The sequence below is a fragment of the Colobus angolensis genome, unplaced genomic scaffold (assembly GCF_000951035.1).
Source record: "Colobus angolensis palliatus isolate OR3802 unplaced genomic scaffold, Cang.pa_1.0 Scaffold532, whole genome shotgun sequence".
NCBI classification, from domain to species: Eukaryota; Metazoa; Chordata; class Mammalia; order Primates; family Cercopithecidae; genus Colobus; species Colobus angolensis.
Genome location: NW_012118844.1, coordinates 740492 through 759514, shown reverse-complemented (window position 1 = coordinate 759514; position 19023 = coordinate 740492). Strand labels below are relative to the sequence as shown.

Sequence of the window (19023 nt, the reverse complement as noted above, 5' to 3'; positions counted from 1 at the left end):
TGGTGAAACCCTGTCTCTACTAAAAATACAAAAAATCTGCCGGGTGTGGTGGTGGGCACCTGTATTCCCAGCTACTCGAGAAACTGAGGCAGGAGAATTGCTTGAACCCAGGAGGCGGAGGTTGCAGTGAGCTGAGATCGCACCACTGCACTCCCGCTTGGGCAACAGAGCAAGACTGCGACTCTAAAAAATATATATATATATCCCTAAAATATATATATCCCTGTAAAGATGAACTGCAGGTCTTTCCAGAATGGGAGGACCCAATCTAGTCAATTTGCCACCAAGTGGCCAGTAAGTTTCTTTAAAGAATACTGCTGTACTGGAGGTTTAGTCTTTTTTTTTTTTTGAGACGGAGTTTTGCTTTTGTTGCCCAGGCTGGAGTACAATGGCGCGATCTCCGCTCACCGCAACGTCCACCTCCCGGGTTCAAGTAATTCTTCTGCCTCAGCCTCCCAAGTAGCTGAGATTACAGGTGCGCACCACCACGCCTGGCTAGTTTTGTATTTTTAGTAGAGACGGGGTTTCACCGTGTTGGCCAGGCTGGTCTCGAACCCCAGACCTCAGGTAATCCACCCACCTTGGCCTCCCAAAGTGCTGAGATTACAAGTGTGAGCCACTACGCCCGGCCTCTTCTAGATTTATTAGTTTGTATTTTACTCTAAGGAAGAACTGTTCCTTCTACTCCAATAATTAACTCAATAACTAATGAATTAATATCAGTATGGATTCATGGATTCTTATTATATGTAATGCATTATTACGCATTGCTATCATTATTTATTTCAATACACATATTATTATTTATTTATTTACCTATTTTTATTTTACTTTAAGTTCTGGGATACATGTGTTGAATGTGCAGGTTTGTTACATAGGTATACATGTGCCATGGTGGTTTGCTTCACCTATCAACCTGTCATCTACGTTTTAAGCTCCACATGTATTAGGTATTTGTCCTAATGCTCTCCCTCCCCTTTCCCCCAGCTCCCCAACAGGCCCCAGTGTGTGATGATCCCCTCCCTGTGTCCATGTGTTCTCATTGTTCAGATCTCACTTATGAGTGAGAACATGCAGTATTTGGTTTGTCTGTTCCTGTGTTAGTTTGCTGAGGATGATGGTTTCCAGCTTCATCCATGTCCCCTGCAAAGGACATGAACTCATTCTCTTTCATAGCTGCATAGTATTCCATGGTGTATATGTGCCACATTTTCTTTACTAGTCTATCATTGATGGCCATTTGGATTGGTTCCAAGTCTTTGCTATTGTAAATTGTGCTGCAGCAAACGTACATGTGTATGCGTCTTTACAGTAGAATGATTTATAATCCTTTGGGTATATACCCAGTAATGGGATTGCTGGGTTAAATGGTGTTTCTGGTTCTAGATCTTTGAGGAATCGCCACACTGTCTTACACAATGGTTGAACTAATTTACACTCCCACCAACAGCATAATAGCAGTCCTATTTCTCCTCCCCTCACCAGCATGTGTTGTTTCCAGACTTTTTAATGATCGCCATTCTAACTGGTGTGAGATGGTATCTCATTGTGGTTTTGATTTGCATTTCTCTAATGAGCAGTGATGATGAGCCTTTTTTCATATGTTTGTTGGGCACATAAATATATTTTTGAGAAGTGTCTGTTCATATCCTTCACCCACTTTTTGATTTTTTTTTCTTGTAAATTTGTTTAAGTTACTTGTAGATTCTGGATATTAGACCTTTGTCAATGAATAGATTGCAAAAATTTTCTCCCATTTTGTAGGTTGCCTGTTCACTCCGATTACACTTTTTTTTTTTTTTTTCATTTGTCAATTTTGGCTTTTGTTGCAATTGCTTTTGCTGTTTTAGTCATGAGGTCTTTGCCCATGCCTATGCCCTGAATGGTATTGCCTAGGTTTTCTTCTAGGGTTTTTATAGTTTTAGGTTTTACATTTAAGTCTTTAATCCATCTTGAGTTAACTTTTGTTTAATGTGTAAGGAAGGGATCCAGTTTCTGTTTTCTGCATATGGCTAGCCAGTTTTCCCAGCACCGTTTATTAAATAGAGAGTCCTTTCCCCATTGCTTGTTTTTGTCAGGTTTGTTAAAGATCAGATGATTGTAGATGTGTGGTGTTATTTCTGAGGCCTCTGTTATGTGCCATTGGTTTATATATCTGTTTTGGTACCAGTACGATGCTATTACTATGCTGATTACTGTAGCCTTATAGTATAGTTTGAAGTCAGGTAGCATGATGCCTCCAGCTTTGTTCTTTTTGTTTAGGATTGTATTGGTTATATGGGCTCTATTTTGGTTCTATACGAAATTTAAAATAGTTTTCTTCTAGTTCTGTGAAGAAAGTCAGTGGTAGCTTGATGGGAATAGCATTGAATCTATAAATTACTTTGGGCAGTATGACCATTTTCACGATATTGATTTTTTTACCTATGAGCATGGTATGTTCTTCTATTTGTTTGTGTCCTCTTTTATTTCCTTGAGCTGTGGTTTGTAGTTCTCCTTGAAGAGGTCCTTCATGTGCCTTGTAAGTTGTATTCCTAGGTATTTTATTTTCTTTGTAGCAATTGTGAACTGGAGTTAACTCATGATTTGGCTCTCTGTCTATTATTGGTGTATAGGAATTCTTGTGATTTTTGTACAATAATTTTTTATCCTGAGACTTTGCTGAAATAGTTTACTAGCTTAAGGACTTTTGGGGCTGAGATGAGGGGGTTTTCTAAATATACAATCATTTCATCTGCAAATAGAGACAATTTGACTTTCTCTCTTACTGTTTGAATACCGTTTATTTTTTTCTCTTGCCTGAGTGCCCTGGCCAGAACTTCCAATACTATGTTGAATAGGAGTGATGAGAGAGGGCATCCTTGTCTTGTGCCGGTTTTCAAAAGGAATGCTTCCAGCTTTTGCCCATTCAGTATGATATTGGCTGTGGGTTTGTCATAAATAGCTCTTATTATTTTGAGATACGTTCCATCAGTACCTAGTTTTTTGAGAGTTTTTAGCATGAAGGGGTGTTGGATTTTATCAAAGGCTTTTTCTGCATCTATTGAGATAATCATGCGGCTTTTGCCATTGGTTCTGTTTATGTCATGGATTCTGTTTATGTGATGGATTACGTTTATTGATTTGCATATGTTGAACCAGCCTCACATCCCAGGTATGAAGCTGACTTGATCATGGTGGATAAGCTTTTTGATGTGCTGCTGGATTTGGTTTGCCAGTATTTTATCGAGGATTTTTGCATCAATGTTGAGAGTCTGACTGAGGGGCATAAGGCAGAAAAAGAGACTGAGGCAAGTTTTAGGGCAGGAGTGCAAGGCAAGAATTGATGTTGCTGCAGACCCATTTGAATTCACTGCTGAAATAAACAAGCAGAAGATGGCCACCTAGGAACAACTCCAGTCTGCAGCTCCCAATGAGACCAACGCAAAAGGCAGGTGATTTCTTCATTTCCAACTGAGGTACACTGTTCATCTCATTGGGACTGGTTAGGCAGTGGGTGCAGCCCACGGAGGGCAAGCAGAAGCAGGGTGGGGCATCGCCTGACCTGGGAAGTGCAAGGGGCAGGGGAACCTCCCTCTCCCAGCCAAGGAAAGCTGTGAGGAATTTTGCTATCTCGTCCACACACGACGCTTTTCTCATGGTTTTTGCAATCCGCAGACCAGGAGATTCCCTCGTGTGCCTACACCACTAGGGCCCTGGGTTTCAAGAACAAAACTGGGCAGCTGTTTGGGCAGACACCGAACTAGCTGCAGGAGTTTTTCTTTTTCGTACCCCAGTGGCACCTGGAACCCCAGTGAGATAGAGCCATTTACTCCCTTGGAAAGGGGGCTGAAGCCAGGGAGTGAAGTGGTCTCGCTCAGTAGGTCCCACTCCCACAGAGCCCAGCAAGCTAAGAACCACTGGCTTGAAATTCTCACTGCGAGCACAGCAGTCTGAAGTCGACCTGGGATCATCGAGCTTGGTTGGGGGAGGGGCGTCCACCATTACTGAGGCTTGAGTAGGTGGTTTTCCTCTCACGGTGCTAAGGACTGGCCAGAACTCAACACAGCACTGCAAAGAGGCTGTGGCCAGACTGCCTCTCTAGATTCCTCTTCACTGGGCAGGGCATCTCTGAAAGAAAGGCAGCAGCCTCAGTCAGGGGATTATAGATAAAACTCCCATCTCCCTGGGACAGAGCACCTGAGGGAAGGGGCAACTGTGGGTTCAGCTTCAGCAGACTTAAATGTTCCTGTCTGCCAGCTCTGAAGAGAGTAGCTGATCCTTACAAGGAGGATTTTACCAGGACAGTGTTCGAGCTCTGCTAAGGGACAGACTGCTTCCTCAAGTGAGTCCCTGACCACTGTGCCTCCTGACTGGGAGAGACCTCCCAGCAGGGGTTGACAGACACCTAATACAGGAGAGCTCCAGCTGGCGTCAGGCTTATGCCCCTGTGGGACAAAGCTTCCAGAGGAAGGAGCAGGCAGCAATCTTTGCTGTTCTGCAGCCTCTGCTGGTGATACCCAGGCAAATACGGTCTGGAGTGGACCTCCAGCAAACTGCAGCAGACCTGCAGAAGAGAGGCCTGACTGCTAGAATAAAAACTAACAAGCAGAAAGCAATAACATCAGCATCAACAAAAAGAATCCCCACACAGAAACCCCATCCAAAGGTCATCAACCTCAAAGATAAAAGGTAGATAAATCCATGAAGATGAGGAAAACCCAGTGCAAAAAGGGTGAAAATTCCAAAAACCAGAATTACTCTTCTCCTCCAAATGATCACAACTCCTCCCCAGCAAGGCCACAAAACAACAGAGAATGATTTTGACGAATTGACAGAAGTGGGCTTCAGAAGGTGGATAACAACAAACTCCTCTGGGCTAAAGGATCACGTTCTAACCAAATGCAAGGAAGCTCAGAACCTTGACAAAAGGTTACAGGAACTGCTAACTAGAATAACCAGTTTACACAAGAATATAAGTGAATTGGTGGAGCTGAAAAACACAGCACGAGAACTTAGTGATGCATATACAAGTGTCAACAGCCAAATCAATCAAGCAGAAGAAAGGGTATCAGAGATTGAAATTCAACTTACTGAAATGAGGCGTGAAGAAAAGATTAGAGAAAAAAAATTGAAAAGGAACGAACAAAGCCTCCAAGAAACATGGGACTATGTGAAAAGACCAACCTACAATTGATTAGTATACATGAAAGTGACAGGGAGAATGGAACCAAGTTGGAATACACACCTCAGGATATTATCCAGGAGAACTTTATGAACCTAGCAAGACAGGCCAACTTTCAAATTCAGGAAATACAGAGAACACCACTAAGACACTCCTGGAGAAGAGCGACCCCAAGACACATAATCATCAGATTCTCCAAGATTGAAACGAAGGAAAAAATGTTAAGGGCAGCCAGAGAGAAAGGTCAGGTTACCTACAAAGGGAAGCCCATCAGACTAACAGCAGATCTCTCTACAGAAACTGTACAAGCCAGAAGAGAGTGGGGGCCAATATTCAATATTCTTAAAGAAAAGAATTTTCAACCCAAAGTTTTCACATCCAGCCAAACTAAGTTTCATAAATGAAGGAGAGATAAAATCCTTTCCAGACAAGCAAATGCTGACAGATTTTTTGTTGTTGTTGTTGTTAACAATCAATTCAACAAGAAGAGCTAAGTGTCCTAAATATATATGCACACAATACCGGAGTACCCGGATTCATAAAACACGTTCCTGGAGACCTACAAAGAGACTTAGACTCCCACACAATAATAGTGGGAGGCTTTAACACCCCACTGTCAATACTAGACAGATAAATGAGACAGAAAATTAACAAGGGTATTCACGAGTTGAACTCAGCTCTGGACCAAGCAGACCTAGTACACATCTACAGAACTCTCCACCCCAAATCAATAGTATATACATTATTCTCAGCACCACATAGCACTTATTCTAAAATCGACCACGTAATTGGAAGTAAAACACTCCTCAGCAAATGCAAAAGAACAGAAATCATAACAAACAGCCTCTCAGACCACAGTGCAATCAAATTAGAACTCAGGATTAAGAAACTCACTCAAAACCGCACAACTACATGGAAACTGAACAACCTGCTCCTGAATGACTACTGGGTAAATGAGGAAATTAAGGCAGAAATAATGAAGTTCTTTAAAACCAGTGAGACTAAAGAGAAAATGTACCAGAATTTCTGGGACACAGCTAAAGCAGTGTTTAGAGGGAAATTTATAGCACTAAATGCCCACATTGAGAAAGCGGGAAAGATCCAAAATGGACACCCTAGCATCACAATTAAAAGAACTAGAGAAGCAAGAGTAAACAAATTTAAAAGCTAGCAGAAGACAAGAAATAACTATGATCAGAATGGAACTGAAAGAGATAGAGGCACAAAAAAACCCTTCAAAAAATCAATGAATCCAGGAAGTGGTTTTTTGAAAAGATTAAAAAAATAGATAAAATGCTAGCCAAACTAATACAGAAGAAAAGAGAGAAGAATCAAATAGACACGATAAAAAATGATAAAGGGGATATCACCACTGATCCCACAGAAATACAAACTACCATCGGAGAATACTATAAACAGCTCTACGCAAATAAACTAGAAAACCTAGAAGAAATGGATAATTTCCTGGACACATACACCCTCCCAAGACTAAACCAGGAAGAAGTCAAATCCCTGAACAGACCAGTAACAAGTTCTGAAATTGAGGCAGTAATTAATAGCCTACCAACCAAAAAAAAGCCCAAGACCAAACAGATTCACAGTCAAATTCCACCAGAAGTACAAAGAGGAGCTGGTACCATTCCTTCTGAAACTATGCCAAACAATAGAAAAAGAGGGACTCCTTCCTAATTCATTTTATGAGGCCAGCATCATCCTGATTCCAAAACATGGCAGACACAAGAAAAAAAGAAAATTTCAGGTCAATATCACTGATGAACATTGATGCAAAAGTCCTCAATAAAATACTGGAAACTTCTTTAAAAGACCTACTTATTCAGACTGTCAGGGATGGGGCTGAGGAATATATATCTTCATAACCTCATCAGGTGATTCTTATGCACATTCAAGTTTGAACTGGAGGTATAAGGACTTTAGCTCTGGTAACTGACAGGTTTGAAATCTGGCCCTGAAAATTTCTAGCTAACTATGGGCCAGTCGTTTAACCCCTCTGAGCTTTAGTTCCCTCATCTGTAAAATGTGAATATAATGCCGACCTCATAGAGTGGTTTTGATGATTAAATGAGCTATTATATGCAAAGCCCTTACCACCTCACATGACTAGCACTCAATGAATGGTAACTATTATTTATAAAGCACAAGCCCAGATTTTTAATTGTTTTTCTCTTATAGTTCCCAATAAACAGTCGCAATTATTATCATAGGTTAGTAGGAGACCACGGAGAGGCAGTGTGGTATAGTAAAATGAGCACAGGACATGGAGTCAGATCTGGATTCAAGTCTAAGCTCTGCCCTTATAGGCTGTGATCAAAAACAAATCATGATCCGTGTGAGCCTCAGTTTCCTCTTCCATAAGATAGTGATAATAACAGTATCTTCACCCTGGAGTTGTAATAATTCAATGAGATAATCCACTGAAAGAACTTGGCATTCAGTAAGCACTTATTACATAATGCCAAACTTTGTCTCCCCGCCCACCCCTCCTGAAGCCTCACTGTAGTAATCAAAATGATTGATTGGCTAAGGATGATACAGGTACAGTCTATGGAAAAATTCTCTTAGAAGTCTAGTCTAGTGATTTTTACCTAGTTTAGATTTTGCCATTGGTAGTTTTCTGAACTTGGATCCTTTTACTATATGATCTCTTCTTACTATGACTTCTGCATTTGCAAACCTCACCATACCCCTGCTTATTAAAACAGATGCATTTGTGGTTGGTGATTATCATTGCATCTCTTTTTCTGGCTAAAAGCTAAACATGTTCCTAGTCCAGAACTTCAGAATGATCCAAGGGTTCCACGAAGCCACATGGCAGACATGTATAAATCATTAGTAAATCTTAAGATCTAAGTAAATCACATCAATATGTAAATAGTCACCCTTCTATCTTCTGATTTGCATATTTAGTCAGCAGTAAAAGACATTTTGTAAATCTCTGATGTTTCAGAAGTTGCCAGTTGCTAGAGAAAATGGTCTCACCTGATTAGACAGACTCGGGCATAGATACCAGTTGGCCAATTCCTGCCAGTACGGGAAAGAGGACACTAATATGATGGAAACCAGGAGTCTGCAAGGCTTAGACATCTACTTTGGTCTAGATTGTCAAGGTCTTGACCATGTCAGCAGAAGGGCAATTAACTCTAGTCATTTACCTTGTCAAGACTAGGGTCCAAATAGAAAATTTCAGTTAGGAAGAATAAGTTCAATAGATCTATCGTACAACATGGCGACTATAGTTAATAACAATGTATTGTGTTCTTAAAAATTGCTGAGAGTAGATTTTAAGCGTTCTCACCACAAAATAATAAGTATGTGAGGTAATACCTATGTTAATTAGCTCAATTTAGACACATTCCCCAATTTATACATGTTTCAAAACATGTTATATATGACAAATACATATAATTATGATATTTCAACTTAAAATCAATCAATCAATGTTAAACAAAACTCCATTAATGAATACTTCAGAGAATGACACCGGTCAGTGAGCATCTATCCTCCTACAGCAGTAGAGATGTGTATGCAAGTGTATGGTAGACGCACCTGGCAGGGAAATGAAACTTAAGCATAACCTGAGAATTATCCTGTATGGCAGATGCACCTGAGTGTGTGTTCTGAGCTAAGGAATCCAGAAATGGCCAATTAGGAGATACATTCCTTGTCTATACATCCAGGAGGAACATCTGAACCCCTGGCCATCCAGTGGAATGTAGAAGGGAGTGAGGCCCTTTGTTTTTGGTTAAATGAAATTTGCTGGGTGGAGGTTGTTAGGGGGAGGGTGCTAAGTGAATATGTTATATAAACTGGTTGCTTGTTGTAAGCTGTTGTTGTCCTGCCCAGCCCACCACCACTGGACTTTGTGTGTATGTAAGGTGATTCTTCTGTCCAGCCCAGCACCACCGGACCATCCCTGTATATGTTTCCTGCTAATGAAACCCTATGTCTCATTTGCTGACTCTGGATCTCTTCTTTGGCCTCTTGAACCTGGCGCCATCCCTGTTGAAGTTAATCGGAGTCTGGTATGACAGCAAGTACCTGCAATGCAAAGTAGTACCTTATTAAGTATCCTGTGAGTGGTACAGACCCTACATCGTACGGGGGCTATGAGGAAGGAGAAGCATATCAGACTCTTCAAGAGCAGGTGCACTTTGGAAAAACATTTAAGGTACCTGCAGATTTTGTAATATAAATGTAAAAAACAAATAAAGATCTATAACATTAATATATTATTGGCTGGGGCCAATATGCAAATGATAGACTAAGAAAGCATGGTTAGGGCCATGAGTTGAAACACGTCAAGAATATGACAGCCATTCTACCCAGTCAACAGATTTTTGTTTAGACACTGTTCTTGGCACTAGGGAGACAGCAGTGAACAAGGTAGATGACACCTATCTTGAGCAAGATAGTTAACCTCTCTACATCTCAGTGTCATCTTTAAAATGGGAAGAACATTCATTATTCCTACCTCATGGGGTTGGTGTGAGGATTAAAGGAGGGCAAAGAGTATAAGGTGTTTTGCATTATGTACTTCAGAGTAGACACATCATAAATGAAATAATTAGCCTGCTGGGGAGAATAAGTGGTTCATCAGCTTGGCTGTGAAGATGTATATGGTTTTGATAGGCAGAGACAAAAGGAAGATGTTTAAGTAGAGAGAACAGCGTTAATTAATTAAGTCACTCACGCAAAGAAACTTTTTGACATTGGCATTCATAGACATATTTCATTTACATGAATTCAGCTATACACACTAGGAGAAAATTGTTTAAATAGTACAGGCAAATTATCCCACCATTATATTCAGTTAATATATACCCTGGATTGAGTGTGAGATGAAAGGCATGAATTTGTTCTTTCGTCTCCTAGTGTGAACACCTCACTTTGCTGAACGTCATTCTTTTGTTTAGATATGTATTTTTCATGTAGTGTGCTCAGCCACGAGTGCAAACCAGTTACTTAATCTGAGGGTCAAACAAAAGGAACAACCCAGTCATCTGCTCCTACACTGGAGGAAAATCTGGCAGTGCTGAACTTTCTGAGAAAAGAATGTCATTCTTCAATGTCACACCTTCCTAAGGCATTACGCAAAGTCATTTGACCAGATGATTTTCATTTTACATTGTTGATTTTAGGACATATCTTGTGTTTAAGGAATGACTTCACTATGTGTGTCAGGAATCATACTAGACGCTGGTGATACAGTGATTTCAAAAAACCTGTCAATGTACAAATCTATGTCCAGTAAAAAATCTTGTAAACATAAAGGCAAATTGTGTTGCCAGCATATCTAATCTATGAAAATGCTAAGGAAAATTTATGAAAATGATAAAACAAGATGGAAATTCAGACATAAGGTAATAAATGAAGAGTACTGGAAATTCTAAATAGGTAGTAAAATATAACACATTATTTTCCTTCAAATTTTTAAAGGGCAATTGAATATTGAAATCATATACCAACAGCAACATATTTGAGGTGTTATAAGTAAAAGTAAAACAAAACAACAGCACTAAAAGCAGGAAGGGTGTAAACATCATGACATAATTTTAATATTATTATACATAAATGGTATATTATTTGTTTTTTATAATTTTGACTTTTATTTTACATTCGGGGGAACATGTGCAGGTTTATTACATGGCTATATCACATGATGCTCAGGTTTAGGGTATGACTGATCCCATCATCCAGGTAGAGGGCATAGTACCCAGTACTTAGTTTTTCAACAATTGCCCCCTCTCCCTCCCCCTCTAGTAGTCCTCAGTATCTACTGTTGCCATTTTTATGTCCATGAGTAACCAATGTTTATCTCCCACGTGTAAGTGAGAACATGTGACATTTGGTTTTCTGTTCCTGCATTAATTCACTTATGATAATGGCCTCCAGCTGCCTCCATGTTGCTACAAAGGACATGCTTTTACTCTTTTTTATGGTTGTATGGTATTCCATGGCATATGTGTACCACATTTGCTTTATCCAATCCACCATTGATGAGCATCTAAGTTGATTCTATCTCTTTGCTGTTGTGAATGGTGCTGTGATAAACATTTGAATGCATATGCTTTTTGGTAGTATAATTGCTGGGTTGAATGGTAGTTCTGTTTTAAGTTCTCTGAGAAATCTCCAAACTTAATTCCACAGTAGCTAAGCTAATTTACACTCCCACCAACACTGTATACACATTCTCTTTTCTCCACAGCCTACCAGCAACACAATAATAGTGGGCAAACTCAGTACTCCACTGACAGTACTAGACATGCCATCAAAGCAGAAAATCAGCAAAGAAACAATGGACTTAAACAATACACTAGAAAAAGTGGACTTAACAGATATTTAGAAAGCATTCTACCTAAGAACTGCAGAATATATATTATTTTCATCAGCATATAAAACATTCTCCAAGATAGATCATGCAGTAGGTCACAAAACAAGTCTTAATAAATTTAAGAAAATCGAAATAATATCAAGTATCCTCTCAGACCACAATGGAATAAAATTGGAAATTAACTCCAAAAGGAATACTCAAAAGTATAAAAATATATGGAAATTAAATAATCTACTCCTGAATGATCTTTGGGTCAACAATGAAATCAAGATGGAAATTTAAAATTTCATTAAACTGAATGATAATCATGACAGGTTATCAAAACACCTGAGATACAGCAAAAGCAGTGCTAAGAGGAAATTTCATAGCATTAAATGTCTACATCAAAAAATCTGGAAGAGCACAAATAGACAATCTAAGGTCACACCTGAAGGAACTACGGAAACCAGAACAAGCCAAACCCAAACCCGGCAGAAGAAAAGCAATAACAAAGATCAGAGTAAAACTACATGAAATTTAAACAAAAAGAAAAATACAAAAGATAAATGAAACCAAAAGTTGATTATTTGAAGAGATAAACAAAATTAAGAGATCATTAGCAAGATTAACCAAGAAGAGAAGAGAGAAAATCCCAATAAGCTCAATTAGAAATGAAACAAGAGGTATTACAACTGGTACCACAGAAATACAAAAGATCATTCAAGGCTACTATGAAAACCTTTATGGGCACAAACTAGAAAATCTAGAGGACGTGGACAAACTCCTGGAAATTTTCAACCCTCCTAGATTAAATCAGGAAGAAATAGAAACTCTCACATGCATTGACACCCACAGGCTCAAAATAAAGGGATGGAGGAAATCTACCAAGCAAATGGAAACCAGAAAAAAGTAGAGCTCACAATCTCAGACAAAACAGACTTTAAAGTAGCATATGAGATGGGTCTTTTGAAGGCAGCATACCTACTATCAAGTCTTGCTTCTTTATCCAACTTGCTACTCTGTGACTTTTAACTGGAGAATTTAGCCTCTTTACATTCAAGGTTAGTATCGGTATGTGTGGATTTGATCCTGTCATCATATTGTTACATGGTTATAATGCCAACTTGTTTGTGTGGTTGCTTTATAGTGTCAGTGGTCCGTGTACTGAAGTGTTTTTGTAGTGGCTGATAATGGTCTTTCCTTTCCATATTTATTGCTTCTTTTAGGAGCTCTAAAAAAGGCAGGTCTGGTGGTAACAAATTCCCTCAGCATTTGCTTGTCCAAAAAGGATCTTTTTTCTCCTTTGCTTATGGAGTTTAATTTGGCTGTATATGAAATTCTCTGTTGGAATTTCTTTTCTATAAGAATGTTAAATATAGGCCCCCAATCTCTTTTGGCTTGAAGGGTTTCTGCTGAGAGGTCTGCTGTTAGTCTGATGGGCTTCCCTCTGTAGCTGACCTGACATTTCTCTCTAGCTGCCTTTAACATTTTTTGTTTGTTTCATTCTGATCTTGGAGAATCTGATAATCATGTCTTGGAGATGATCTTCTTGTGAAGCATCTTGCTAAAGTTCTCTGTATTAGCTTAATTTTAATGTTGTCCTCTCTAACTGGGTTGCAGAATTCCTCATGGAGGATAACCTGAAATAAGTTTTCCAAGTTGCTTCCATTCTCCCTATCTCTTTCAGGGATATCAATGAGTTATAGATTTGGCCTGTTTACATAATCCCATATTTCTCAGAGGTTTTCTTCATTCCTTTTCATTCTTGTTTTTTTTTTTTTTTTTTTTTTCTCTGACTGTCATTTCAGAAAGCCAGTCTTCAAGCTCTAAGATTCTTTCCTTGGCTTGGTCTATTCTGCTGTTAATACATACAATTGCATTATGAAATTCTTGAAGTGTGTTTTTCAGCTGAATCAGTCAGTTATGTTCTTTTCAATGCTGGCTATTTTGTCGGCCAGCTCCTGTATCATTTTATTGTGATTCTTAGCTTTCTGGAATTGGGTTTCAATGTTCTCGTGAATATTGATGATCTTTGTTCCCATCAACATTCTGAATGCTATTTCTGTCATTTCAGTCATTTCCATCTCTTTAAGAACCATTGCTAGGGACCTAGTGTGGTCGTTTGGAGGAAAGAAGACACTCTGGCTTTTTGAGATGTCACAGTTCTGGTAATTGCTCTTTCTCATCTTTGTGGGCTGATTTTCCTTCAATCTTTGAAGTTGCTGTTTTTGGATTTTTTTCCCCCTTTTATGCTATTTTATGACCTTAGGAGTTTGACTGTGGTATAAGTTTTTTTCAGTCAACTGGATTCATTTCTGGAAGATTTTAGGGGGCTAAGGCTTAGCTCAGGAATCCTAGACTACGTGTCCTAACTCTGGAGGACTAGTATCAGGCCCTGGCTTTGTTCTCTGGCCACTCAAGGTAGGAACCTGCTGCACTGGAGGGGTCGAGGTGCTCCCAGACCACTGGTCACAACAGTGTGGGTGGTGCCAACCAAATGGGTGGTGCCAACCAAAGCACTTTGTAGGGCAGTGGCAGCATAATTTATCTTTGTTCGTCCATGGCAGGAGTGGCGTCAGTGGCAGCATGATAAGGTGTCCACTTTTCAACTGCAGTGGGGTGCTAGCAGGTGCCAGGATGCTGGCTGTCATGTGGGCATTTGCAGCAGCAGCATTGGCAGCATGTTTTCGGGAAGCAGGGGCCCCCACCGGCATCTTTGTGTATGTTAGTGCTGGTGGCAGTTTTAGCATAGTGGTGGGGCCATGGTGGCCACAGGACTGGGTGAGCTCTTTGTGTGCGTTTATGGGTGGCAGGGGCTGCTCAGGGCCAGGGCAGGTCTCAGTTCTCTGTGCCTAGTTTCTGGCAGCAGCAGCAGCATCAACACAGGAGCAGGGTGCTGGTGGCAGGTAGGGTTAATGAGCTCCGTGCCCTCCAAAGCTTCGATGGGAATGGCAGGATACATTCATGCTCACAGTAGTGCCATGGCAGGGTGCGTGTGCACACATGAGCTGGTGGGAAAGGGGAGGCAAAATCTGCCTGTGCACACACATGCCAACAAAGTGATTTGGAAGGTGGCTGTGCGTGAGTATCTGCAGGCAAGTTACCACTGGGGAGGCTGCGTGGAAGGAGTGCATGTGCGGGCTGATAGGTGTCTGTGGAGGCTGCTCTGCTGGAGCTCTCTGCTTGTCGGGTGTGGTCTGCCAGCACAGGAGCTATGATGCAGGCCACCAAGAGGAACACCCCTTTTGGGCACCTGAGCCTGTACTGCAAGCACCCAGGGAGAGTCCAGCAGACTGAGGGGTGTTCAGGTTGGACCAGCCCCATCTCATGGCCAAGACCACCCTGCAGAGTTCATGTATGACAATTCCTCTAGGGCTAAAGTCTTCTACAGGAGTAAGTTGAGCCTAAGGGTATGGGTGTCCCTGGCTATGCTCCACTACAGACGCTCCTGCATCAAACCCTCTGGGCTCCACACTGGCTGGAATTCTGTCCCTACCACTTCTGTAAGCAGCTCTCCCTGTCCTCTCAAGTCTCCACAGTGGTCATGGGGTCTCCTCTGGCCAGGATTCCAAAGGCCCATGGTTAGAGCAGGTTGCTCTTTGCTTCTTCAACTCATCCCTTCCCCAGGAGTTGTTGGGGGATAGGAATGAGTCCTGGTGCATGGTAGCCCTGTGCAGGGTTCCCAGCTTCCTCCCCCTTCAGCCCAACATCTGTGTCTTCCCTACATCTGCTCTCAATGCCTTCCCTTTGAAGATCTGCTAAGAGTGCACCAGTCTTCCCAATGTCCCCATCCCTCAGTGGCAGCTGTTCCTCCTGGCTATGTCTAGTTGGCCATCTTGATCACAGGTCTACTTTGCTTTCATAAACCCTAATAAAGCCTTGATCCCAGTAACTTCACAACAATGAGATGGAGAAGCCTCAGAGAACGCACCAATGTGGTTACTCCAGGGTGATAGAGGCGTGACTCACTTCAATTTTTGTTGTTGTCACAGTTGCTTTTGAGGACTTAACTATAAATTATTTCTCAAGGCTGATGTCCAGAGTTGTGTTTACTAGGTTTTCTTCTAGGATTCTTAAAGTTTGAAGTCTTACATTTAAATCTTTAATCCACCTTGAGTTACATTTGTATGTGGTGAAAGCTAGGGGTCCAGTTTTATTCTTCTGTATATGTCTAGCCAGCTATCCCAGCACCATTTATTGAAGACTGCCGTTTCCTCACTGCTTACTTTTATTGACTTTGTCAAAGATCAGATGGCTGTTGGTGTGTGGATTTATTTCTCAGCTCTCTGTTCTGTTTCATTGGTTTGTGTGTGTTTTTGTACCAGTATCATGCTGTTTTGTTCACTGCAGCTTTGTGGTATAGTTTGAAGTCAGGTACTGTGATGCCTCCAGCTTTGTTCTTTTTGCCTAGAAGTCCTTTGGCTATTCTGGCTCTTTTTGATTCCATATGAATTTTAGAATAGTTTCTTTCCAATTCTGTGAAGAATGATGTTGGTCATTTCACAGGAATAATGCTGGATCTGTAGATTGCTTTGGGCAGGATGTCCCTTTGAACGATATTGATTCTTCCAATTCATGAGCAGGGAATGTTTTTCCATTTGTTTGTGTCATCTATAACTTCTTTCAGCAGTGTTTTGTAGTTCTCCTTGTAGATCTCTTTCATCTTCTTGGTTAGATGTATTCCTAAGCAATTTTTTTGTGGTTGCTGTAAATGGAATTACTTCTTGATTTGGCTGTCAGCTTGACCATTATGTGTGTATAGAAATGGTACTGATTTTTTACAATGATTTTTGTATCCTGGAACTTTACTGAAGTCGTTTATCAGTTCCAGGAACCTTTTGGTGGATCTTTAGGGTTTTCTAGGTATAGAATCATATTGTCTGTGTAGAGAGATAGCTTGACTTCTTTTCCTATTTAGATGTCTTTTCTTTCTTTCTCTTGCCGGATTGATCTGGCTAGAACTTCCATTAATTCTCTGTTGAATGTAACAGGATAAGGATGCATATTGTAATCCACACCACAACTAAAAAAAACTATGTAAAAGCTGTTATTAAAAAGCCAATAGAGAAAACAGAATAAAATACAAAAAAAAAACCCTTAACCCAAAAGAAGACATGAAAGAAGGATATATATAACAAATAACAGAGAGACCAAATATAAAACAAAAAGCAAGTGGGTACACTTAAACACAGCCATGTCAATAATTCCACTAAATATAAATGTATTAGACCCTCCAACAAAAGACGGAGGTTGATGAACTTGATTTAAAAATCAATATCCAATTATATGCTCTTAACACATAATGCACTTAAAATATAAAAACATAGCTAGGTTGAAAGTACTAGAATGGAGGAGATATACAATGCAAACAATAGGTGAGTATGCAAGAAATAACAGATGGGTGCAGCAAACCAACATGGCACATGTATACCTATGTATCAAACCTGTACATTGTGCACTTGTACCCTAGATCTTAAAAGCATAATAATAATAAAAAGGATGTATGTGGGACCTAGAATAGCTGAAATGATCCTGTAAAAGAAGAGCAAAGTTGGATGAGCTGTGCTACCTAATTTTATGTCTTAGCATGAAATTATGACATGACATGAAATTAATCATGACAATGTGGTTTTGGCATAAGGATAGGCAAATAGATCAATGGAACAGAATAGATGAGGAGTTGGCAATCTTTTTTTCTAAAAGGACAGATAGGAAATACTTTATGTTTTGCAGGCTATACAATCTCTGTCGCAACTACTCTGTTGTAGTGTCAAAGCAGCCATAGCTGATAGTTAAATTAGTGTATCTGTGTTCTAATAAAGTTTTATGAACACTGAAATTTCAACTTCACATAATTTTTACATCATAAAATATTAGTTTGTTTTTTTCTCAACCATTTAGAAATGTAAACACACACACACACACACACACACACACACACACACAAAACTTGTCTTAGTTTACAAACCATACCAAAACAGATACAAAATGGAAATTTGTTTGAGGGAAGTGGAGTGATTCATATTTTGACTGAGAATTAAATAAGGCCACTGTACCCGGGGGGAGATTTTAGATAAGACATCCAAAACAGTAGGTCATGGGAAAGGGTGGGAGAGAACAGAATGAACCACTGACTGGGGGTGGCTGTAGGGAATGCCTTTAAGGAAACACCTTCTCCCCGCTATGTGACCCACCAGAATTGAACATGGGGAAATGATGGGGGTAGCAGGTCATTTTGAAATGGACCTTCAGGTAGTATTGGGGGTGGAAAAATCCCCTTTCTCTGACCGCATTTTGGCCACCCCAGCAACACCACCCCCACAGAGGTGTCAGTGCTTTGTGATGTCCAAGCCACCCCAGGACTACCATTGGATAGGGGTGCCCCATTCTGACCAAACAAAGCTGAAGGGTGGGGCTCCTCATCACCCAGGGCTGGGTATACATAAGGAAGTCAGGAGCATGGGGTAGACCACTGGGAGGCTTCAATATGGCTAAGGAGACCCACACACCAGTGAAGCCCAAAGAAAATACGAAACAACCAATTGTAAGCACGAAAAAGCCAACCCCGAGAACCAAAGAGAAGAAGGAAAAGAAGAACTCTCGTCAACAAAAGACCAACAAAACTGGCAAGGTCAGATGACCCTATCCTTGTTCCTTCTCTTCTTCCCCTCTATTCTCTCAAGACCCCTATCCTGTCCTTGCCTAGCACACCCCCCTCCTCAGCCTGCACTCCTATCCATGAAGCTCCCCTTCCTATACAACCTCTTTCTCTTCCCCTAAACCAATGTCCTTCTGGCTTGTGTGTTGTCCTTCCAGGTGGAGAAGAAAATCATAAAGGTAAAAAAACCCCTTCAAAGGAATTCAAGAAAGAAAACTCAATCACCTCCTTCCTGCTCCAAAAAGCCTAGGATAACAATGAGACCAACAACATTTGCGTGTCACCACAAGCAGAATAAGACACAAAATAAAACTCAGAAGAGCAAGCACAAAATACAACGGAAAATAAAAATCACAAGAGCAAGCCCAGAAGACATTGGCAACAGCAAACCATCCCAAGTAACCATCTCTGCTGCCAGTAAATGCAGAGCCTGGATCAGAAATGTACAACTAGCAACAGCATCTCCATAGGCAACTCTGGGGAATTACCCATCCCATAAAGGCCAAATCTGAGACCAGTAGTGTTCACCCATGTTGATGAATGCAATAAAATCAGCACAATGTAAAAAATGATGTGGACTTTGTCTGTAGTGGGGAGGGGGTTAAAGAAGAAAAACTGGTAAGAGGGAGAGAGGCAGGGTCCTGCATGGTTGGGGGCCAGACCAACAGGTATACAGTTAGCCATCGGGTGATAAGGAGTGGCTGAGGACTAAGAAATGAAGACTAAAGGGCACTTTGCCCACACAGACAAGAAGAAAAAGGGTTTTGGTGTTTCTACATGCATTTAGGGTAGGTGTGGGCAGCAACATCAAGGTCTAAATTCCCAGAACCCAGTTAGGAAGAGGGTTTCATGTGTGATGTGTGTGGCAATAAC

The 19023-nt window shown here is 40.6% G+C and overlaps 1 protein-coding gene across 1 annotated transcript; it reads left to right on the top strand.

Moving 5' to 3' along the window:
- The first annotated feature begins 17939 nt into the window (after positions 1-17939).
- LOC105525419 (uncharacterized protein AH6.3-like) lies at positions 17940-18711 on the top strand. Its single transcript, XM_011961026.1, has 2 exons — positions 17940-18123; positions 18309-18711. Exons 1-2 carry the CDS (start codon positions 17980-17982, stop codon positions 18618-18620), a joined length of 456 nt encoding a protein of 151 aa, XP_011816416.1. The 5' UTR covers positions 17940-17979; the 3' UTR covers positions 18621-18711.
- Positions 18712-19023: the final 312 nt, after the last annotated feature.

Excerpts from the sequence above, each read along its gene's own strand:
- LOC105525419 (XM_011961026.1), top strand. The coding sequence starts at position 17,980 with ATGGCTAAGGAGACCCACACACCAGTGAAGCCCAAAGAAAATACGAAA. Across the intron at positions 18,124-18,308 it reads AGACCAACAAAACTGGCAAG|GTGGAGAAGAAAATCATAAA; the intron begins GTCAGATGACCC and ends TTGTCCTTCCAG.